The sequence below is a fragment of the Pongo abelii genome, chromosome 3, assembly GCF_028885655.2.
Source record: "Pongo abelii isolate AG06213 chromosome 3, NHGRI_mPonAbe1-v2.0_pri, whole genome shotgun sequence".
Taxonomy (NCBI): Eukaryota; Metazoa; Chordata; class Mammalia; order Primates; family Hominidae; genus Pongo; species Pongo abelii.
The window spans coordinates 206908698-206932829 of NC_071988.2; the positions used below are offsets into that span (position 1 = coordinate 206908698).

The 24132-nt window shown below is 40.5% G+C and overlaps 1 protein-coding gene across 11 annotated transcripts; it reads right to left on the minus strand.

Annotated features, from left to right (window-relative positions):
• Positions 1 to 1847: 1847 nt before the first annotated feature.
• On the minus strand, positions 1848 to 24124 carry CASP3 (caspase 3). Of its 11 annotated transcripts, none has more exons than XM_063723750.1 (9): positions 23969 to 24088; positions 23054 to 23182; positions 21468 to 21558; positions 12718 to 12785; positions 9443 to 9567; positions 6428 to 6556; positions 5923 to 6098; positions 5197 to 5317; positions 1848 to 3638 (listed from the first exon to the last, which is right to left on the minus strand). In XM_063723750.1, the coding sequence occupies exons 4-9, from the start codon at positions 12768 to 12770 to the stop codon at positions 3409 to 3411; spliced, it is 834 nt and encodes a 277-aa protein (XP_063579820.1). In that variant the 5' UTR covers positions 12771 to 12785; positions 21468 to 21558; positions 23054 to 23182; positions 23969 to 24088; the 3' UTR covers positions 1848 to 3408. The 11 variants fall into 11 exon arrangements, with proteins under 11 accessions (XP_063579820.1, XP_063579819.1, XP_009238776.1 ...); XM_063723749.1 differs by having other exon boundaries at positions 23015 to 23182; XM_009240501.3 differs by having other exon boundaries at positions 12718 to 12790; positions 23969 to 24087.
• Positions 24125 to 24132: the final 8 nt, after the last annotated feature.

Below are 24132 nucleotides of genomic sequence, written 5' to 3' on the forward strand. Positions count from 1 at the left end.
CGAAAGATCACAAGGCAGAAGGGCAGGGCGAGATCACAAGGTCAGGGCGAAACTGGAATCACTAATGAACTTCTGTGTCCCACTGTGCTTGCATTGTCATTGATAAACACCTTAACAGGGTTCAAGAGCGGAGAATCGGTCTGACTAGAATTCCCCAGGCTGGAATTTCCTAATCCTAGCAAGCCTGGGGGCATTGCAGGAGGCCAGGGTGTGTTTCATCCCTTATCTGCAACTGCATAAGGCAGACACCCCCAGACAGGCCATTTTAGAGGGCCCCCCCGCCCCGGGAATGCATTCTTTTCCCAGGGCTGTTATTAATATTCCTTACTGGGGAAAGAATTCAGCGATATTTCTCCTACCCGTTTTTGGTAATAAGAGAAATATGGCTCTGTTCTGCCCAGCCCACAGGCAGCCAGACTTTAAGGCTATCTCCCTTGTTCCCTGAAAAATCCCTGTTATCCTATTCTTAAGGTGCCCAGATTTCACACTGTTCAAACACACATGCCCTATGAACAATTTGTGCAGTTAACGCAATCATCACAGGGTCCTGAGGCAACACACATCCTCTGCTTACAAAGATGACAGGACCAAGAGATCAAAGCAAAGACAGGCATTGGAAACCACAAGGGTATTGACTGGAGAAGTGATAAATGTTCATGAAATCTTCACAATTTATGTTCCTCTGTCACAGCCTCAGCAGGTCCCTCCGTTCGGGGTCCCTGACTTCCCACAACACTTCACAGCTGAGCTGCTGCCATTTTTTAACACCAGAACAACGTTGTGATGAAAAGCTTATATATAATTTTGTACACACATAGGTGTATGGGTAGGCTGGATTCCAAGAAATGGGACTGCTACTTCAAAGAATAATTTGATAGGTATTGTCAGATTCCCCTCCACAGAGAATTTTACCATATCATACTCGCACCAACGGGAGAGTATACATTTCCCACATCTTGCCAACAGAATATGTTACCAAACTGGGGTTTTTGCTGGTCTGATAGATGACAGATGATACTTTAATGTGCATTTCTCTTACTATGATGCAGATCAAGTTCTTTATTGAATTTAAGGGACATTTGGGTTTTCTTTTTTCTGTGAACTGTTCATGTCCTTGGCTTATTTTCCTATTGGGTTGCTGGTCTTTCTTTTCCTTTATATCTGAAACCTCTTTACTTAACAGGGAGACTAGAATAAGCCAGATTTTCCTCAACACTTTATAGAACCACCGCTTTCATATGGCCTTAAAGAACTCATTCATGCTACTCTCTACTCCTCAGAAACAGAAGTCCCCTTTTCCTAATGTGGACAATTTTATTTTGTTTCTGATTTAAAAGTAATGTATTTTCATTATAGAAATATTGGAAGAAATTTAAAACCACCCACAACCCCACTTTCCTATATTCCTTTTCTAAGCATATGAAGTAAAAAGACAGCAAATTCCTCTGTCAAAATCCCAGCACCCAGAGGAGGCCATCAGTAAACATCAATGGCTTGTTGTATATCCTCTTAGGTTGTTCTTCCCATTAGACACATTTAAAATTTATCTTGTGGAAAAAGTTTCAAATTCACACATATGGCCATATTTAAGGCCTGAGATCTATGCAAACAAAGTATCTTCCTGGTATTGTGGTCATTTCAGGGTCAGGACCTTCTGCGAGGACTTGGGAAGCATAAGCGATCTGTCTGCCCTGTTCAGTAACTGCCACCACCTCAAAAAACTAGGCTAGGGTTCTGGTGCTTCCTCTTTGACTCTTCCAAATCAAGCTTCTGATTAAAAACATTTTAACTTCCAATTAGTAGCACAACATCAAAAACAACAGCAACAAAAAACTCAAAGACATTGGTAATTTTAAGTTTGAATGTATATTCTGAAATAAAAATGGAAAATAACAAATTTGTACAAAATTGTCACACAGAAACACACTTTAAGATACCATTACATGCTATGTGTATTTACAAAAGTTACAGATCTAGTAAGGAAAAAGAAACTGTCATTGACAAATGCGAGCTCATTTTTTGAGCAACAAGAAATCTCCTGTGAAATGTCATACTGACAGCCAGTGAGACTTGGTGCAGTGACAGCTCAGTGCCTGCTGAGGCCTGGAGCCTGCCTCTTGAGCTGGGTGCTCAGCTCTGGCCTCCGGCTGGATGCTGTCTAGAGTCCTATGTGCCATGGTCTTTTTCTTTCAGTAAACAGTATAAAACATTACTATTTTCCTTTGATTGTAAACTTCAACAGAAAATAACATACTTAAGAATTTTGCTACAAAGAGTACTATGATTTTTATTGTGACTCACCACCTTTAGAACATTTCCACTTCACAAGTTTCTGATGTGCTTCACTTTCTTACTTGGCAGTGGTGCCCTGGCAGCATCATCCACACACACCAGTGTGTATGGAGAAGTGGTCCATGCATGGTCCATGACTCTGCCTTCACGGAACAGGCTGAGTCATGTCTCTGCTCAGGCTCAAACCATCTGCTCTCACGTTACAGGCAGCTCAGCCCATCCATTTATTGCTTTCCTTATATTCCACTTTTTATTATTTAAGTTGTATTTTCATATGTTCCTATAGAATTTATTCACATTACCTGGCTAATAATCAACAGTCTGGGGTTTTTATATAATAGCTCTTCAGATATATTGCTGGTATATGAAGCTCAACTGATATGCATAGGGACAAATCAGAAGATATTTATGCTGGTAGATCAGCTGCATTGTAGCACCTTACAGTTAAAACTCCACCCCTCTATGAATGTTAAGTTTTAGCCTTAAAAGTCAAGTTAGTTTGCTCACACTTTCTCTCACATAAAATATTAGTTTCTTTCTCAATATTAAACATTATTTTTTTTTTACAACAAAACTGTTCAGGACAAACATCACAAAACCATAATCCCAGATAAATGGTCTAAAAATGCAGTTAAGTCATCTTTGTGTATCAATTCTAAAATAAAGGTTTGAGCCTTTGACCGTGCCCACAGATGACTAAGTTCTTCCACATCATCATTTCTGTAGTTTGACAAAACTAGAATACACAGTCTTAAGTGGGGAGAATATCATAAAAATTCATTACTTCAATGTTTAACTTTTTCATGATTACTTGAAAATTCATAGCACAGCATCACTGTAACTTGCTAATCATGAAAGCTGTAAATTAACAATCATTGCCTCTCATAATGACTGCACCAGTATCCATTTTTATTTATTCCTAATTTAATTCAATTGCAACTACCTGACTGTAAGTTTGAGGTAGCTTCATAGTGGTTCTACTTGATGGAAGGAGTATGTCTTAAAGTACCCTCTGCAGCATGAGAGTAGGTCAAAATGAGAGGGAAATACAGTACCAAATATACCATCTTCTCACTTGGCATATAAACTAAAAAAAACCACCAACCAACCATTTCTTTAGTGATAAAAATAGAGTTCTTTTGTGAGCATGGAAACAATACATGGTATCTGTTTCTTTGCATGAAAAGTAGCGTCAAGGGAAAAGGACTCAAACTCTGTTGCCACCTTTCGGTTAACCCGGGTAAGAATGTGCATAAATTCAAGCTTGTCGGCGTACTGTTTCAGCATGGCACAAAGCGACTGGATGAACCAGGAGCCATCCTTTGAATTTCGCCAAGAATAATAACCTAAAAGGCAAAATACAACCAAAATACCATGGATAGCTGATTTTAGTTGATTCTATAAATTATTATGTAGTCATAAAGGCAAAAATAAGCATAAACTTACACAAGTCTTATTAGCCATACAAAGAAAAAAAAGGCACCTTTGGTTTCAGAAGAAATGATGCTGAAGAAGGAAGAATGTGTGCTATGCATACACTCCTTGCTTTCAGCAAAGCTGGCCGGGGACAAGCTTCACGAACACTGAATTATCGAGGCCAGGGACCAGCTTCACGAACACTGAATTATTGAAAGTTTTACTTTCTGGCCTCCCCTTTCAATAGGCAAGAGCAGCAAACACGCAGAAGGTAAGATGCAAAAGTAAAGAGGTATAAAAAGGATCATTATAAGTAGCACAGTGTTCCAATCAGATTTCACCTTATTTTAATACTGACTTAGCCAAGAAATAAATTGCTTTGAGTGTCCTACTTGTCTACAGAGCACCTGAATAAAGTATAATAAACACACTATCGAGCACTCAAAAGTTCCAAAAAGGAAAAATAGTGTATTTATCATACTTTTTTTTCTAGGTTAACTGTTAGATCCATTGCTTTTAACTTAGAGGTTTTTTGCTTGGAAAGATGCCTAGAGAATAAGATAAACCATACTGAGCATATTTTAAAATGCAACACTGCTTAAGAATACATTTACCTTAAGTTTCCAAACTCTCTGACACCCTTAGTTGTGTAAGTAAATGGTGGTATAATCAACAAATATTTATTTAGATGTGCAGCAGAAGAGTAAAAACGTGGAGGTTGACGGCATATTCATGTATCGTTTTTTACCTTCTTTATTTTCTCCCACTCCACATCTATCCTCTTGTATACTAGTCATGTTTATCTTTTTTATTTACTACCTTTCAAATAACTCCTGAGAAACGTACCTCTCTTCTTCTCTAAGATGCAGGGGAAGCTCTGACTTGGCTTTTGTTGCTGCATAATATTCTACCTGATATTAAGTCCAATGAATGACATCGTGCTAGTCTACTCTACGTACACTTATTTTCTTTTTTTCCTTTTTTTGAGACGGAGTCTCACTCTGTCGCCCAGGCTGGAGTGCAGTGGTGCAGTCTTGGCTCACCGCAACCTTTGCCTTCCAGGTTCAAGCTATTCTCCTGCCTCAGCCTCCCAAGTAGCTGGGATTACAGGCGTGTGCCACCACGCCCAGTTAATTTTTCTGTATTTTTAGTAGAGACGAGGTTTCACCATGTTGGCCAGGCTGGTTTTGAAATCCTGACCTCAAGTGATCCGCCTGCCTTGGCCTCCCAAAGCGCTAGGATTACAGGTGTGAGTCACTGCGCCCAGCTATGTATGCATATTTTCTAGCCAAACTTTTGGCTAAAGACAACTTTTTGAGACTTCTCTTTGATGAAGTTTCCCTAAAATATAGACAAGTTTTGATATCTTTAGGGATATCAAAATCTTGACAGTCTCTGAAACACACTCTTCATTGCATAATTCTATGATTAGTCACAGTTAATTCATTTAAATCCACATGTAACATTCATTATGTGTAACTTTCTCACCAGGTGCTGTGGAGTATGCATACAAGAAGTCAGCCTCCACTGGTATTTTATGACACGCCATGTCATCATCAACACCACTGTCTGTCTCAATGCCACAGTCCAGTTCTGTACCACGGCAGGCCTGGGTGTTAGAAAATAAATATTTATTTATAAAAATTTGTGTGTGAACATATAACTTATTTCTAAAAAACTGAAATGCTATGTAAAAATGGATGTTAATTGGCCGGGCGCAGTGGCTCATGCCTGTAATCCCAGCACTTTGGGAGGCCAAGGTGGGTGGATCACGAGGTCAGGAGATCGAGACCATCCTGACTAACATGGTGAAACCCCATCTCTATTAAAAAAAAAATACAAAAAATTAGCTGGGTGTGGTGGCGGGCGCCTGTAGTCCCAGCTACTCAGGAAGCTGAGGCAGGAGAATGGCGTGAACCCGGGAGGCGGAGCTTGCAGTGAGCCAAGATCACGCCATTGCACTCCAGCCTGGGCAACTGAGCGAGACTCTGTCTCAAAAAAAAAAAAAAAAAAAAAAAGGATGTTAATTATACTGAGCCTTTTTGATATAAGTATAAAATTAAAATTTACTCTGTATCTTTTAAGTGGTAAATAAATGAAAAGTAACAATAGTTCATTAACTTCGGGAAAAAAATTACCCTTTGGATAATTTACAATTGAGAAAAGTAACCCCCACTTAATCGTCAATAACCAAATCACTCAGTTAGACATTACCTGAATAATGAAAAGTTTGGGTTTTCCAGTTAGACTTCTACAACGATCCCCTCTGAAAAAGTTTGTTATTTTTCTCAGGTCAACAGGCCCATTTGTTCCAAAAATTATCCCTTCTTCACCGTGGCTCAGAAGCACACAAACAAAACTGCTCCTTTTGCTGTGATCTTCTTTAGCAACTGGAAAGACATTTGCAAATACAAGGAACAAAATCTACGACTTTATTCAACAACTTCAGATACACTGTACAGGAACATGATGAAGAAACTGAGAATAAAACTAAGAGATCATCTTAACCTAACCTGGGGCACGGCAACACATCTCAAACCATTTTAGGAAGTTGGCATAAATAACTTTTTTTAAAATTCTTACTAAAGTACGTAAGATTAGGGCTATGTACAGTATAATTCCACAATTCTCATATTTTATTATACATATAATTATTGCTAGACCATAGTATAAAATTAATTCTACAATGAAGTTCATTCTTCTAATTGTTTCTTCCTACCATCACGCATCAGTTCCACAATTTCTTCACGTGTAAGATCATTTTTATTCCTGACTTCATATTTCAAGTTTCTGAATGTTTCCCTGAGGTTTGCTGCATCGACATCTGTACCAGACCGAGATGCCATTCCTTGGAACAGAAAGAATTACTTTTAATTGTATTGAAAACAAAGAATAACTACTTTGAAATGAAATTAACTACTCAGCAATTCAAAAGTCCACAATAAATTCTTCCTTTTAAATGGTAAGAGAATTCTGACTATTTTGAACATGGTGACACAAAATCTCTTCAATTTTGTAGCTTATAAGATACTTCATAATATAAGCTTATCAGTGTTATAGCCAAAATGATATCTTTCACAGCTGTTTAGGTAGTGAAAAACACAAACAAATATCTAACAATAGGGGTTTGGTTAGACAAGCTATACTCACTTATATAATGGGATATACTACGTTGTCATTTTCACAGATAAAATGTTGCCATGGGAAAATCATCGTTTAAAAAAATAAAACTAGAAAACAATACGATCCTATAATACATACACACATCTGTCACACTCAGAGGAACTGCGTTTCTCTGATTCTAACTTCCCAATAATTTTAAAATAGCATTACAACATTTATAGTGTCTTCAAGGAAAACCCCCAAACATTATTACTGTTGATCAGGTATTCTGCTATGGCTAATCTCTAATCCTTCCAATCACCATGAGAGTTGTATTATTACTAGTTTCACTTGTGCAGATGTGGGACATGCAGTAGAGTTAACAAACCAGTCCAAAGTGAAAAAGCTATGCTGGGTCTGTATCCCGGGCTCCTGGGCTTTCTACCACTCCTTTAGAGAACCTTCCACATTAACGTACAGATTGACTGCATGATGCACTCAGATTTCAAAATGCTAAATCTTGGTGGGAAACATCCCTCAGAATTCAGTAAATTTGATGGGTATGAAGATTAAATACAAAAAGTCTACACATATCTCCAAAATGTTGTTGATTATCTCAGCTGTGTGACAAGGTCACTGGCTTCTGGTGCTGATGTGTTGGCTGCCTTTTTATTTATTTTTATTTTTTAGACAGGATCTTGCTCTGTGGCCTAGGCTAGAGTACAGCAACCACAGCTCACTGCAGCCTCAACCTCCCAGATTCAAACTATCTTCCCACCTCAGCCTCCCGAGTAGCTGGGACTACAGGTGTGCACCACCACACCCTGCTACCTTTTTTCTATTTTGTAGAGATGGGATTTCCCTATGTTGCCCAGACTGATCTTGAACTTTGGTGCTCAAGGATCCTCCTGCCTTGGCCTCCCAAAGTGTTGGGATTACATGTGTGAGCCACGGCGCCTGGCCCAACACCAGCCTGCCAGAGATCTCATGAGAGCCTGACCTTTACATTGCAAAGTAGGAAAGGAGCTCACTGGGCAAAACCCAGACTGCTGGTCTAAATATGTGGGGGGAGGTGCTGGTGGTAGTGGAATGATATGCTTGTTTTTGGTTTTTTAAACAATAGAGCCAACAGTGCAAAATTCTATAGGAAAGAGGTATCCTAACTAGAAATATGAGGCAGAATATCTAGAAGTAAATTTTCAAATGTGCATAAAGCAAAAGTAAACAAGGTGTGTTTTAAAGTTAATGGTTGAAGGTGGCATCTCAACTTATAACCAAAAGCAATAAAACTGGTGCCATTTAGAGCTCCATTTTCAACTATTCTCTTCTCACTCCTTATAACTAATCTGACACAAACCCTGCTATCTTCCCGGTGTAATCTGGCTTCCTTCCATTTCCACCACCACTCTGATAGGTACTGGCCCACATTAGATCTACTATACCTTCTCTAATTAAAAATTAACTCTAATATGATTAACATGCCAATTCAAAGAATTATCACAGCATCAATTTAAAAGGGAAACAGCCATAATGTTCATTCATACAGCAAATTATTCAAATTAAGTGAATGGTAGTTTTGGGGATGCAGTATTATATAATCATTATAACAGATATGAAAATTATGCAGCAATATGAAAAATGCTATTACTTTAAGTGAACCAAGCAGAATACAACATTGCTTACACGTTATGAATAAAATCAAGCTTTAAAAAGAACTGCCAAGAAAAAATAACAATACACCAAATATTAATTAGCTTTTTTGGCATTGTGAAGGATTTTATTATCTATATTTCTAAAAAAACATTCTCAAATGTAGTACTACATTCAAGCTGTACATAGTACAGACATTGAGAGGGGGATCTGGTGATAAGGCCATGGTAAATTTAAAGCAAGCAGTTTTAGTAGAGACAGAAAATAGAAAAAGACTCAAGAAGGAATGGAAACAAATGAAGAGTACAAGCTTAAACTACATGTATTCAAAATTTAAGGAAGAAGGGAAGGAGATAAAATATCAAAGGAATTAAAAGGAACAGAGTAAAAGAAAGGTCTCTCTAAGATGGGGAGCTTCGGAGGGTAAGGGAAGACAGGCAACAGAGCACATGAAGATACGAGGAAGTGAAGCAGAACAGAAGATGGATTCAGAGCTTGGGCTTTGGAGCCACACAGACCTAGCTCTGCTGCCATACTGTGTAACTGTGCAAGGTCTTTAACCTTTCAGAATCTCATCGTTACTTTCCAGGTTGTCATAAAATTAAATAAGACAATGCGTGTGACATGTCTTGCAGTTTCTGGGGAAAAAATAAATACTACCACTTAACTGTTTTTTTGAGAACCTTCCATTGGGATCAAAGAGGGAGTAGGAAGAAGCAAAAGAAGCAAGGGCTACAGAGAAGTCAGGGCAGAAGCAACCAAGCATACAGACAGGAGGCCAGCAAGAGGAGGCTGTGAAGTTGGGCAGAAGAGTGAAGCGTTCACAATGTAGCAGAGGACCTGTAGGTCCTGCCCAATCTCTACTTCACAGCTAGTCTGTGTCACAGTTTACTAATACCTCAATAATACTGCTTTTAATATTATATCAAATGTAAATGGCACAAATATTTGAAAAGGATTAAAAATTATGTAAGACACATACCAGTGCTTTTATGAAAATTCTTATTATTAATTATTATACATAAACCCATCTCAGGATAATCCATTTTATAACTGTTGTCCAGGGATATTCCAGAGTCCATCGATTTGCTTCCATGTATGACCTTTCTGTTTAGAAATCAAATAATAGCTTTACAAAGGTAGAAATGACCATGCTTTCTGTTTACATTAGTGCAATTTTTATAACTCACAGTAACAGTTAACACTTGTTGAATGTTATAAACCAGGCTGTCTTCATTTCAATTTCACATCAACAGTTATACAGATGAGAAAATGACCTGACATGAGGCTGAGTAATGTGCTAAAGGTTATGCAATATTCTGTCACAGCCAAGAAGGAAGGAAAGTATCTGTTGGACTTCAGAGTTCAGGCTTTTAACTTCCATGTTTTACATTTTCCTCTAAATTCTTCAAAATTTCATCAAATACCTTTATAATTTAAAAATTACTTATTAACTTTGTGAAATATTTTATCCTTTAAGAGTAAAAATCTTAAAAATTACCCTGAAATGATGGGAAATCAACAAAATGCAAATATAACTCAAGGCACAATATTTATCACAATTCATAAATTATTCCTTAAACCCCATGAGCTAAACAAATTAGTAATTTATTAATATATAAAAGCATTATTGTAAATAATTGAAAATATCCGTCTGGAAGTCATTTATCTAAAAAAACCTCTGCTATCTAGATTAGGGGTCAGTAAACTTTTTTTTTTAATGGGCTAAATATTAAGTGTTTTAGGCTTGTGGGCCATCTGGTTTCTGTTACAGCTACTCAATTCTATTTTTTTTTTTTTTTTTTTTGAGACATGGTCTGGCTCTGTCACCCAAGCGGGAGTGCAGTGGTGCCATCATAGCTCACTGCAGTTTGAACTCTTGGGCTCCAGTGATACTCCTTCCTCAGCCCTTTGAGTAGCTAGGACTACAGACAGGCATGCCCCACCATGCCCAGCTAATTTCTGTATTTTTTTTGTAGAGACAGGATCTCGCTATGTTGCCCAGGCTAGTCTTGAACTCCTGGACTCAAGTGATCCTCCTGCCTTCGCCTCCAAAAGTGCTGGGATTACAGTTGTGAGCCACTGTGCCCAGCCACAGCTACTCAATTATCCTGGTGAAGTGGGCTTAGGACAATATGTAAGGGAATGGGTATGCCTATATTCCAACGAAATTTGATAAAAACAGGCCTCAAGCTTGATCCCTGATCTAGGCCAAGAGTCAGGCAAAAACAGGTCTAGGAACTGCCAAACACTAACACCTACAGTCCATATACTCATGCACTTAACCTTAAGAGTATCTCACATTATACATAATTCCAAAAATACTGTTGGAAAAAGATTAAATGTAGTAAATTAAAGGAGTCAAGGTCAGAAAACAGTTATTATTTTTAACCAGAGGTGAATAGCCTCACATTTACAGATTAAAGTTAAATCCCGAAAGCGTGACTTGACCTTTGAGTCATACAGATAATGGATCATGGGACTTATGACTCCCAGCTCCCGATGCCCATTCCCCACGTGCTCTGGCTGCCTCCTAAGGAGGTAGGTACTTTACAAGCATATGATAGCTAATCCAAGAGGGGATACTCCTAATAAAAGGCAGAGGCTGTGAAAGCCGGGACTGTGAGGGCAACTTATCACAGGATCAAAACAAGCCTAAACCTGTCTGGGGCTCCCGTGCAACTTGTTATTGAAGTGGTGTTCTGCATGACATGAAAAGGTAGGGCCAGGCAGGGTGGTTCACGCCTGTAATCCCAGCACTTTGGGAGGCCGAGGCAGGGAGATCCCTTGAGGCCAGGAATTGGAGACCAGCCTGGGCAACACAGCAAGACCTCTATCTCTACAAAAATAAAAAACAAAAATAACCAGGCATGGTGGCACATGTCTGTAGTCCTAGCTACTCGGGAGGATTATTTTGGGAGGCCGAGGCAGGAAGATCCCTTGAGGCCAGGAATTGGAGACCAGCCTGGGCAACACAGCAAGACCTCCATCTCTACAAAAATAAAAAACAAAAATAACCAGGCATGGTGGCACATGTCTGTAGTCCTAGCTACTCAGGAGGATTACTGGAGCCCAGGAGTGCAGTCAGCCATAATCACATCACTGCACTCCAGCCTGGGTGATAGAGCAAGACCCTGTCTCAAAAAAGAAAGAAAAAAAAAAGTAGTAGGAAAATGTGTAAATCACTTTCAAAGGATTTTTTTAAAGAGATGGTGTCTTACTTCACTGTAACCTCTGGCATGTAGCTAGGACTGACTACAAGCACACACACCATGGTGGACTAATTGTTTTTGTTTTTTTGTAGAGACAGGGTCTCGTTATGTTGCCCAGGCTGGTTTCAAACTCTCCACCTCAAGTGATCCTCCTGCCACAGCTCCCATGTAGCTGGGATTACAGGAGCAAGCCACTACACTGGCTAAAATGATTTAAATGACAATAACAACTCTCTAAAATGGGACTGCATTTTAAAAGTTTACTTTCTAGAAAAATCCCTTTGCTAAATAAAATTGTGAAATCTTTACTGGTAACTTGTTAATAGTATTTCTGTAATCATATTGTTTAGTAATAAAATTAGTTTGTAATTTTCAGGGCAGCCGAGAATAACAATACTGGGTTTCAGAAATAAACTTTCACAATTTAAAGTATTACGAGAGATCCCAAATAAATAATAACAGACATGAATTAAAAAGTGAATTTGAGTTTTATCTTTTTCCTTTTTCCATCTGCTAGTTATTGGAAGCATTAATAAGCAGAATATTCCAAAAAGACATGGGAAAAAAAGGGTAAAATTCATCCACAACTAGGCAATTCGTCCCTAGACTGAAAACTGGCATTGCATTTCAGTCATAAAAACTCATAAACAAGAGGTCAAAAAACTCCTCCCAAACCTAAACCCTCTAATCCTATAGAGCGATTCGGGAGGGTAGAAAGCACCGGCGCTTGGGAGTCCTGCCTCTCCTGTGGTGTCCTTTTGGTTCCAGGACTAGGTTTCCAACTATGGGTCACACACCCTACTAGGCCTTTCCTTTCATCTTCCCTTCAGTTCTGTGAAAGTTTTAGCCCCATGTTAAAGACAAGGTTCAGAGAAGAAAAGTTAGTTTATGCAAAGCCACACAGCTGTCTGAGGTAGGAAGTCACTTGGTCTCTCTGGCCTGAAAGAGAGACCACTCTCTTTCCTCTTTCCCCACTCCTCAAGGTTTGCTGTATTACACATCCCCATCTTTCTCTGATTATAAAGAATTCAATTTAAATACTCACGGTTCCAAATTTTTAATGGATTTTGAATCCACTGAGTTTTCAGTGTTCTCCATGGATACCTTTATTAACTAGACTACAAAGAAAATAGAAGTTAATAAAAAATCAGTCATAAAACCACTGCATTATATTAATTATCCCAGTGATTATTTTTCCAAATTATTACCTCAGTTCCCCCTCTACTGTTAAAGGTGTATGTGAGTCAGTTCTGGGGATAATGATTTCTTTGCAATGGTACATACAATTTAGCCTCTCTCTCTCTTTTTAATTGAGCTATGAATTATATATAGTGAATTACATAAAGCATATAGAAAGTATACAGCTCGATTTTTTATATTTACATACCCTCATCAGATCAAGATATAGATTACAGTTTATTTCTTTTGTAAGACAACACGTCGGGTCATTTCTAAGAACTGCAACTCAACACAGTTAAAACAAAAATCAAAAACTTCCCACCACAACGGTATAACTCACATAACACAATTCTACAATGCTTAGATTCCCAAGATACAGCATCAAGATGTTCCAAATCTCCATTAATCTTTATTCCTTTTTTTTTTCTTTTGAGGCAGGGTCTCACTCTGTCACCCAGGCTAGAGGGCAGCGGTGCAATCACGGCTCACTGCAGCTTCGATCTCCTGGACTCCAATTCTCCCACCTCAGCCTCCCGAGTAGCTGGGATTACAGGCATGCACCACCATGTCTGGCTAATTTTTGTATTTTTTGTAGACATAGGGTCTTGCTCTATTGCCCAGGTTGGTCTCGAACTCCTGGGTTCAAGCGATCTGCTCACCTAGGCCTCCTAAAGTGCTGGGATTACAGGCAAGAGCCACTGTACCCGGCCTAGTCTTTACTTTTAAACTGGGTTTTGGAAGCCCAGCTTCTCATTTAGGCTAGTAAAATGGCCCAGGAAATGTAAAAGTAGAAACTAAAGTTTCTGCTTTCATTCTTCCATCACACAATTATATCTCACAAGGTGAACCAGTTCTTAGAATCAAAGCAACTATCACTTATTGAGCACTTAATATATACCAGGTACTTTGCAAGGCACTCACTTTTAATCTTTTCAAAATTCTGAAAGTCAGAAAACCCAACTACTGGTGGTTAAGTGACTTTGTCGACAGTCACAAGCTAAGTGACAGGGCCCTCTTCCCACTCTGCTATGCTGCCTCTGAAGAACCCAGCTCCTTACTACTTTTCTGGAGTTCTACCAGGCATTTTCTGGCTTTTCAGAAGCAAAGGTACTTCCCATGGCAATCCACCTCCCTAAATAGAGGAAAACAAGAACAAAAGCAAAACAAAAAACAAGAACAAAAAATATTGAATGACCTTCTCCACACTCTAGAAACCCTGACAATGTCAAAAATTCCAGTCAAAATACAACTTTAACCTCACTCCTATGATACAATCAGAAATACCAAAATAACACACAATCCTATAACAGAACTTGCTCACCCTCAAAAGTCCTTCTAGAAAGTCCTAGGTAACTTCCCCCACTTTTAAAAATTTTAATCTTTAAAACTGTGGTAAAATAGACATAAAATTTACCATTTTTAAGTGTACAGTTCAGTGGCACTGAGTACAGTTACATTGTTGGAATCCATCCCAGAACTTTTTTATCTTCCCAAACTGAAACTCTTTACCAAGGTCCCCAATTTCAAGGTCTCTTGGAAAACATAATTTCTTCCCCTCTATTAAGAAAAAGCTAAGCTCATTCTTCCCCTCTCTCCCAGTTTTGTGTGCACCCCTGGTGGGGAAAGGTGCAGTAATAATATAGAAGAGAGCCAGTGCCACCATCTCAATTTAACCACAGGAGAGGGTGATGTTTGACCTTCTCCAAGAGCCAGTCTATGCTCTGCATTTCTAAGAAGACTTTGCTTTTCTACCGTCTAAATTCCTCTAGGCTTTCTGGAAAACCAAGGGAAGATGTGAGCATAATTGGGATAAATCATCTTTTAGTCTGTCAGTAAACAAATATTTTGTGCCAGGTATCATCCTGGGAAATAGGACAGAGTGCAAGACAAGACAAAGTTCCTATCTTCCATTAGATCTTACTTTAGATAGAAGAATAATTATACAGTAGTATACCTGTGGGGCAGGGGCAGGGGGTACCTCCCAAGTCCCCCAGTAGATGCTTGAAACCAAATACAGTACTGAGCCTATATGCAGCATGTTTTTTCCTATACATACATACCTATGAAAAAGTTTAGTTTATAAATTGGGCGCAGAAAGGGATTAACAACAGTAACTAATAAGGGTACCTGAACATAAGCACTGCCATACCATGACAGTTGATCTGATAACCGAGACAGCTACTAAGTGACCTGCCATTAGTCACTCAGTACATATTACATATTAGTATGTCTTCACATATTAACATATTTATTAACAGTGGCTGTCTGGGTGATGACATTACTGACAACTTATCTACTCCTTAACATTCCTCCATATCTTCTAATTTTTCTATAACATCTGCATTTTTTTAAAGTGAGAAAACAGTAACAAATATTATTCTATAAAATAATATCAACAAAGGTCAGGATTGTTCTAGCCAATTTCAACTCTTGGCCCTGTTTCAAGAGTGACAAAAATAGGTGTATTCTCCTATCAAAGTAGCCACCCTTCCTTGCCTCTATCATGCTCAGTACCATGTTCCCGTCTATCTGCCTTTTTTTCTTTCATATGTACAATAAACATGTATTAGGTACCAGGAAATCTCGAACTTCCTTAAACCATAAATATCAGAGACCAACTTGCCCCATGCACATCAATTCAAAGCGGACAGACCACAGACAAAATCATTAGCCACCTGTGGTTGAGAAACAAATTGTGGTTAACTTGATTAACTGAGAGAACAGTACAGGGTAGCTAACAAGTCTGGAAACATCGGTGAACACATAATAGTTTACTGATATTGCATTATAATCCATGAGAAAATATCTTTGTTTCAAGACTTTATGGCCAATCTATAGAAAATCTAAAGTGAAAATCCAGTGGGCCTCATCAAAGATACACAGTCTGCAAATAATGGGAAATGCTAATTAAAACAACAATGAGATATCACTACACACCTAGCAGAATGGCCAAAATCCAGAACACCATCAACACCAAATGCTGGTGAGGATGTGGAGCAACAGGGATTCTCAATCACTGCTTGTGGAAATGCAAAATGGTACAGCCAACTTGGAAGACAGTTTGGCAGTTTCCTACAAAACTAAACATACTCTTACCATATGATCCAGCCATATGGTAAATACGCACTCTTTGGTATTTACCCCAAGGAGTTGAAAACTTATGTTCACACAAAAGCCTGCACACAGATGTTTATAGCAGTTTTATTCATAACTGTCAAAACTAGAAGCAACTAAGATGTCCTTCAGTCGGTGAATGAATAAACAAACCGTGGTATATCCAGAGAACAGAATATTATTGAGCACTAAAAAGAAATGAACTAGCAAGCCATGAACACATGTAGGACACTTTAAATGCACTATCACTAAGTGAAAGAAGCCAGTTTGAAAAGGCCATATATATACCGCATGATTCCAACTATCTGACAATCTGGAAAAGGCAAAACTATGGAGATGGTAAAAAGATCAGTGGTTGCCAGTGGCTAGGAGGTAGGGAGACAGCACAGAGAATTTTTTTTTTTTTTTTTTTTTTTGAGATGGAATTTCGCTCTTGTTGCTCAGGCTGGAGTGCAGTGGCATGGTCTCAGCTCACTGCAACCTCCGCCTTTAGGTTTCAAGCGATTCTCCCGCCTCAGCCTCCTGAGTAGCTGGGATTACAGGCACATGCCACCACGCCAGGCTAATTTTTGTATTTTTAGTAGGGACAGGGTTTCACCATGTTGGCCAGGCTGGTCTCGAACTCCTAACCTTGTGATCTGCCCGCCTTGGCCTCCCAAAGTGCTAGGATTACAGGCGTGAGCCACCATGCCCGGCCAGCACGGAGAATTTTTAAGGCAGTGAAACTACTCTGTTGACACTATATTGGTGGATACAAGTCCTTGTAAATTTGTCCAAACCCACAGGATAAACAGCACCAAGAGTGAACTTGATTGTGAACGATGGAGTTTGTGTGATGACGATGTGTCAGTGTAGGTTCCTTTGTAAGAATGTACCACTCTGGTGCAGGATGTTGATAATGGGGGAGACTATGCATGTGTTGGGGTGCAGGTGGGATACAGGATGTCTCTGTACGTTCTTCTCAATTTTGGTTTGAACCTAAAACTGCTCTAAAAGATGAAGTCTAATTTAAAAACTGGGAAATAAGACTTAATAACTTCGGAAGCTGAACCTGGAGCTCCTGGCAGTATCCTTTCTAGCCCCCAGTCTGCCTCAAATTAGCTCTCTGAATGCATTTGCCAAATGCCGGGTTCACAGTCTGTGCTCAGGAACCCCTAAATGCTGATCAGCTTCCACAGACAACCAAGGACCTAAAGATCTCTTTTGAACACTTCTGCAAACAGTCCAGTAACTCTTACACTGAAATACTGACTTTTAATAAACTTGTGTCTTTTGCCAGCAATAAAATTGTGGGATAAAATTATTCTCTCCTTGTGACTGGTAATGGAAACTTTAAACAGTGACCAGCTTTTCAGAGTACTATAATATTTGCTTCTTGGCTCAGACCAATCTAAGATCTCCTCTAAATATTAGGTGACTTTCCATAAAAGTCATTTCCTTTCTATACATCAAGTCAATAAAGTTGAAAAATTCAGAGAGACCAATCAATACAAATAATTATAAATTAATCATTTCTAATACTAGACACAACAGATAATTTTGTTTTAGTAAGACAGTTGGTGGCTGAAAGAAAAAACAAATTCTTCTACAATAGGATTTAAAATATTGTCTATTTGATAAAGATTTCTCAGGGACAAATACTACAGTGGACTTCATTAACTTCATTATTAGTATCTGAACAACATATATTGCCTCAGTAATCAGTTTATTTTGATATACTTCTAAAAATTTATATGATGGTAGATGAAATCCTTACAGCAACAGACATGCACACATTTGCTCTCTACTTGTCATCATCTGCTTTTTCCACATGAAAGCACCAAATCCACACTCCTGGGAGCAGAGCTTTAGTTCCCGTAAAACTCACTGAAGTGCTGCTTAGCATGACGTCACCTCCATTGCTAGTCGGGATACAACTTATTCTGAGGATGGTGATCTCATCTTAGAAGGATAAAAAATCACATCCTAAGGGAAATAGTCACTGCCTTAAATGAAAACAGAAATTTTGCCTGTAATCCCAGCACTTTGGGAGGCCGAGGCGGGCGGATCACGAGGTCAGGAGATCAAGACCATCCTGGCTAATACGGTGAAACCCCGTCTCTACTAAAAATATAAAAAATTAGCCGGGCGTGGTGGCGGGCATCTGGAGTCCCAGCTACTCGTGAGGCTGAGGCAGGAGAATGGCATGAACCCGGGAGGCGGAGCTTGCAGTGAGCCGAGATCGCGCCACTGCACTCCAGCCTGGGCGACAGAGTGAGACTCCTCTCCAAAAAAAAAAAAAAAAAAAAAAAAGGAAAACAGAAATTTTGGTTTTTAGAACATTCTTATTTGACAAAATATAAACCGGAAAAATAATTGGGATTTAAAAAATTTATCCTGGCATAGCAACGGACTTAACATGAATTGTTTCTAACTGGGCTGATGTGTGTAATTCTGTTCATCAATTCAGGATGCTGCTGCTAAGAAAGGAAATTTCTGAACACATATGTTTATGGCAAAGTTCTCAGTAGACCAACTGATATTACTTAGAAACCTGGAACTCAGGTCTCAGAATCACTTGTCTAGTTCCTGGATCCCTTAACACTTGCTACCAACGCTGTAACAGTCAGGTCTTCAAACACTAAAAAATATTGTCAGTATAAACTTACCTCACTCTAAAATAGATACTTAGACATTTCAAGCTGTGTTTTCCTACACAAGTAAAAAACTAGAATGTTCTTCCTATTTACATGGGCGTTAGCCAACTACTCATTACAATAATGAAGTAAAGCAGAATACAACATCCACAGCATTAAGGCAGAGAAATAAAAATTAATTTCTAAAGTGAAATTTCTATATTAAGCTATAAAGTATTAACAATTTGAAACAACCTGTTATTAAAAAGTGAATGTGTGAAAGTGTGCCTGTGGTGGGGAATTCAAAAGGAGATGTTAAATTAGGATTGCCAGTCTCTAAAACTGAAAGAAAAAATAAATTATTTTACAATAGGATTTAAAATATTGTCTATCTGATAAAGATTTCTCAGGGACAAATACTATAGTGGACTTCATTAACTTCATTATTAGTATCTGAACAACATACATTGCCTCAGTTATCAGTTTATTTTGATATACTTCTAAAAATTTATATGATGGTAAAGGAAATCCTTACAGCATCAGACATGCACACATTTGCTCTCTACTTGTCATCATCTGCTTTTTCCACATGAAAGCACCAAATCCACACTCCTGGTGTGGTGCAGAGCTTTGGTTCCCGCAAAACTCACTGAAGTGCTGCTTAGCATGACATCACCTCCATTAGCTAGTGCCCAGCGGGGTACAAATTATTCTGAGGATGGTGATCTCATCTTAGAAGGATAAAAAATCATATCCTAAGGGAAATAGTCACTGCCTTAAATGAAAACATTTATGTGCCAGTCTCTAAAACTGGCAATCCTAATTTAAATTTTAAATCTCTAAAATTCTTAATCAGCTCATTAGGCTGTTGCTGGTTCCTGTCCTACAGGGAAACTCTGAGGTAAGAAATAAAATCTAGTCTCTGCCCCAAGGGTTTTTAAATCTCAAAGTGAGACCTAAAAAACAACTGTTAGTTTCTGAATCATGTCCATGAATGTAAATGCTTTTAAGAAACATTTACTAGTAAAGATTTACCAAAACAGTAGCCAAAGGAACAACAGTGCTGCATGTGGCATGAGAGCTGTGTGCAAAGCGCTGCGTGATGACTGTCCCTCTTACTGCTGGCTCATACAGGCTAGGTACTGAACTCAAAGTACAAGCATATTTTTCGTGAGTCCTCCCAATGACACTCTGAGGCATAAGGATCCCCACTGCAGAGTTCAGGTGACTGAGGCTAAGAGAAGTTAATGAACTTTAAAGTGGCACAGCCAGGATTCAAACTAGGATCTTCCCAACTCAAGAGGGCAGACTCCCACTATTCTGTAGACAGCTTAGTACTATATAGGAGTGATAACACTTAACTTCAGGGAAGGAAACAAAAATCCATAATCTCAGAAGCTTTAAATAAGACAAAGAACATAAATAACATGATAGAAAGTTACTGCAGAGACACCAAAATAACATAATGCACTGAATCCTAATGAATGAAAAAATGGCAAAAGTGAGTATGGCATTTCTGATGCGACTAGGTAGTTTACTTTTATTTTTTCTTTCCTTCTTTTTTTAAAAAATTTAACAAACTCCGCATGTGGCATTCAATTTACTTCTAAAGTGAAACAGGCCAGACACAGTGGCTCGCGCCTGTAATCCCAGCACTTTGGGAGGCTGAGGTGGGAGGACTGCTTGAGATCATGTGTTCAAGACCAGTCTGGGCAACACAGAGAGACCCCATCTCTATAAAAAAGTAAAAACAAGTAGCCTGGCATGGTGGCACACACCTGTAGTCCCAGCTACTCAGGAGGCTGAGGCAAGAGGATTACTTGAGCATAGGAATTGGAGGCTGCAGTGATCTATGATCGCACCACTGCACTTGAGCTTGGGTGACACAGCAAGACTCTGTTTCTAAAAATAATAATAATAAAAGTAAAATAACTGGTTTCATGTTCAGCGTTAGGTATATGTCATTAAAACATATTTCCTATATCTCTGTGTTCCTCCAAAGGAAAAGTGAAGCCTGTCCAGCAGGACTTCTGGGGAGATTACACTTCTGTCAAACAACTTGAAAAATATCAGGATTATATTTATTACCTGTCAGAGAGGACAAAGTCTCAAAAGCAGTCACGTTTCCAGATTTAGCAAATGAAACAGAAAGAACATCTGTTTCACAAAAGTTTGGACAAGAAAAGACTTCAGTTGTAATGTACCAGAGGTTTTATCAAAATCTTTTCCCATCTGGTCTCTGAATTCATTTGAGTACATATAAGAATGATCAAACTGGCTATTGTCACTGGGCCTGGTGAAGTCAATCTTTTAATATCTGTTACGTAATTAAGGTAAAAATATGAGAACAGGAATGTAAAATCAAATACAGAATACAGTGAAATAAGTTCCATTGTACTATACAAACCAACCATCCTTTCCTCTCCTCTGGCAAGGGCCACGGGACCCGGAAGACAGTATAGCGCGCTCCCCACTATTCAAAGCCTCTGAGTTTATGACACAAGTCAGAAAGAACGGCACTTACTATGTGCAATAGATCTGTCTTCCCTGTGCCAGGTGAAGTCCTAGGATGGTGTTTTTGGAGGGACAAAAGGAGAAAATGGGAAAGCCTTCACAGATCTAAATGATTTGTATGATATAAATGTAAAATGGAGGATCTCGGATGCCTTTTTATAAAAATTACAGACGACTTTAAAGCCTCACCACTCCCACCAAGAATGACTACCTTGCAGAATCAGATTCAGTAGTATTTATTCATTTGATATTTGCACCATAACAATTTACTGAACACACCAACTGTGTGCAGAGTACTATACTAGACCCTGAGTGTATCAAGCAGTGGAAGAGACAAACCCTATCTCTATGCAGGGCTTATACCGATGCTCACCGGTATTCAAAAGTGGCTCAACAAGCAGATGCCAGACGGTGTCCAATACATATCAGGTAGCTTGATTTCATTATTGTAACACAAAGAAGCTCTACAGGCAATATGTGAAGGTAAGAACAAAACATGCAGAGAATGAACATTATATAAATCTAAGAATTCTCACATCTTTTTTTTAGGCCCAAACACCAGTGCTTCCTATCTTTGGGGCAGAGCTTAAAGATCTAATAGCAGGCACCAGAAGCAATGTAATATATCATTCATCAAAATAAAGTCTGCTTTGTAGGGGGATGAAGCAGTAGGAGATTGTGTTAAATGAGGTTTGAAAACGAAACAGTAAAGAAGCATTATAATTGCCTATATCAGATGCCAGTCTCTCCAAATGGCAAGAGGCAAGGCCTTTATTCAGGATAGCAAAAGCAAATCTGATTTAACTAGGTACAATGTCTAATGTCTCTTACTTTGAACAGGTTTTATTGCCATACTCCAATAAACTGTTCGTCCATTCACTAAAATATTTTTCACTTTCAAAAACCTTCTTTTGCAAAAAGGCAAAGCAAACCCAAAGCCCAACCATCGGGCTGTGATAGAGATGATTTAAGCTTTACATTTCATTTTTAGAGATTATGTCACCACAGCACACACATTCACAGTGGCTGAGCCCATTTTGATACAGTCTGGTCTAACCACCTTGCCTGGCCCTCTTTCAGCTATCTTGCAGGTTTACACCGTTTCAGTGACTTCATATGTCACCTCTACCATTTCTTTTCTAATTATTATTTGCTAAATAATCCTAAACCAGGTCTACTTTTTCTACATAGGGCATAAAACTAACAACACAATGGGTGGGCATTCACTGTGTTGTGCCAGGCCCCGCATTTGGGGCAAGACAGTAAGGACAGCAAGATAAACCAAGTCCGTCCCTCCTGGAGTTTGCTTGCAAATCTAGCGGGGAAGATAGTAAACAAGCAACTGCAAAGGATATGACACATCTCTCTTAGGGAATGCTGGCTGCAGGAAGAACACAGCATAGGAAGATTTAACCTTGAACTGTTTAATGAAAACAGAAATTTAAGTACAGCTTTTACTTCTAATCAAATGTGATGGCAGGAGAAAGGGAATGCAGAGGTGTTGCAGGCAGACACTAGGTATGAAGGTCAGCATTGCTGTGCAGAAAGTGAATCGGTGCTAAAGATAAGGAGGGGTGGGGGCACTCAGGACCCAACACATGCAGGGGTTTGTTCGCCATATTAAGTGCTGGGTTTAACCTAAGGGCAAAGGACGAGCTTTCTAGACTTTCATTTCATAAAGATCCCTCTGCCTCTGCTGTAAAAAGTGGACTGCAAAGGAGCAGGCGGGTCTGGAAGTGGAGAGACCAGGGAAGAGGCTGCTGTGGTCAGACGGCTGAAATCAGAGATGGAGAGATGCGGACAGATCTGGCAGACATTTACAAGGTCGACAAGGCTTGGTGACTAAGCAGGAAAAGAAGTGGGTGGGCGAGAGGGGGCTGAAAACGATGTTTTCCGGTTTCCTGCTTGGGTGCCACTTACTGAGAATGGGGGAAAGAGGCAGGTGCAGGGCACACCCACCGAAAACCAGAGCGCCGAGTGTGAGCAGGGCTCGCTAACTCCTCACGGCCTGGGATTTCAAGGCGACGCCAACCAGCTGTGGCCACGGATCCACAGCCACAGGTTTGAGCTGCGAGCACTCACGAAACTCTGCAGGGCCGAAAAGGAATTGGAGTTTAAACCCTGCAACTAGCTCTCTGGAAGAGCTAAACTACACTGTCAACCCGGGATAATCCAGGCCCCAGGCATGGAAGGCAGCAGAGACGGAAGCCTCGTCCAAAATTGGAAGGATCAGCCCCCAGGGCGAGTATCTCACAGTCAGCACCCGGCCCCCGCAGCCCTCGCAGCACCGCTTCCCGGGGACACTCCTCCGCCGGCGGTAGCGCCGTCCGTTTCCCAGCTTGCCGCTGCCTCCCGCCGCCTGACCCGGCCTCCCGGCACCCGGCCTGGCCGCCAGGCCTCCAGCCCTCGGAGCTCGGTGCCCCGTGCCCGACCTCCCGGCCCCGGGCTCGGTTCCCCTGGCCAGGCCTCCCGCTGCCTGGCTTTCCCCGGCCCGGGGCTTGGTTCCCCCGGCTCGGCCTCGCGCTGCCCGGCCTTCCCGGTCCCAGCCCAGCCTCCCGCCCCCGGGCCAGGTCTCCCCTCCGATGACCTGAGGCCTTTCCTTAGGTTACCCCCAGGTCCCTCTCCCTAAATCAAAAGCCTTAACCCGCTGCCTGGCTTCCCCGGTCCCGGCCCAGGCTCCCGCCCCCGGGCCAGGTCTCTCTCTCCGCGGGCTTCACTGCTCGCCCCCGCCCGAGTGAGGTGGCAAAACAAACGCTCCGCCGCCCAGACCGGGCAGGTCCCCGGGCGGGCGCCGGGCCTGGGAGGACGCAGGGAGCGGGGGCAGGGCTGACGGCCCGGAGCGAGGGCGGCGGTCACCGCACAGCCTCCTCATACCTTCCACAACCGCCTCACAGTAGCAGCCACACGCTAGGGCCCGCGTCTGCACTGCTTCCGCGGCCCGCCGCCGGGACATGCACTCCAGCGCCAGCCCCGCCTCCGGCCCGCCCCTGTCGGTCCCTCGCGCCCCCTCCACTGGGGCCCGTCCCCTAGCTCCCGCC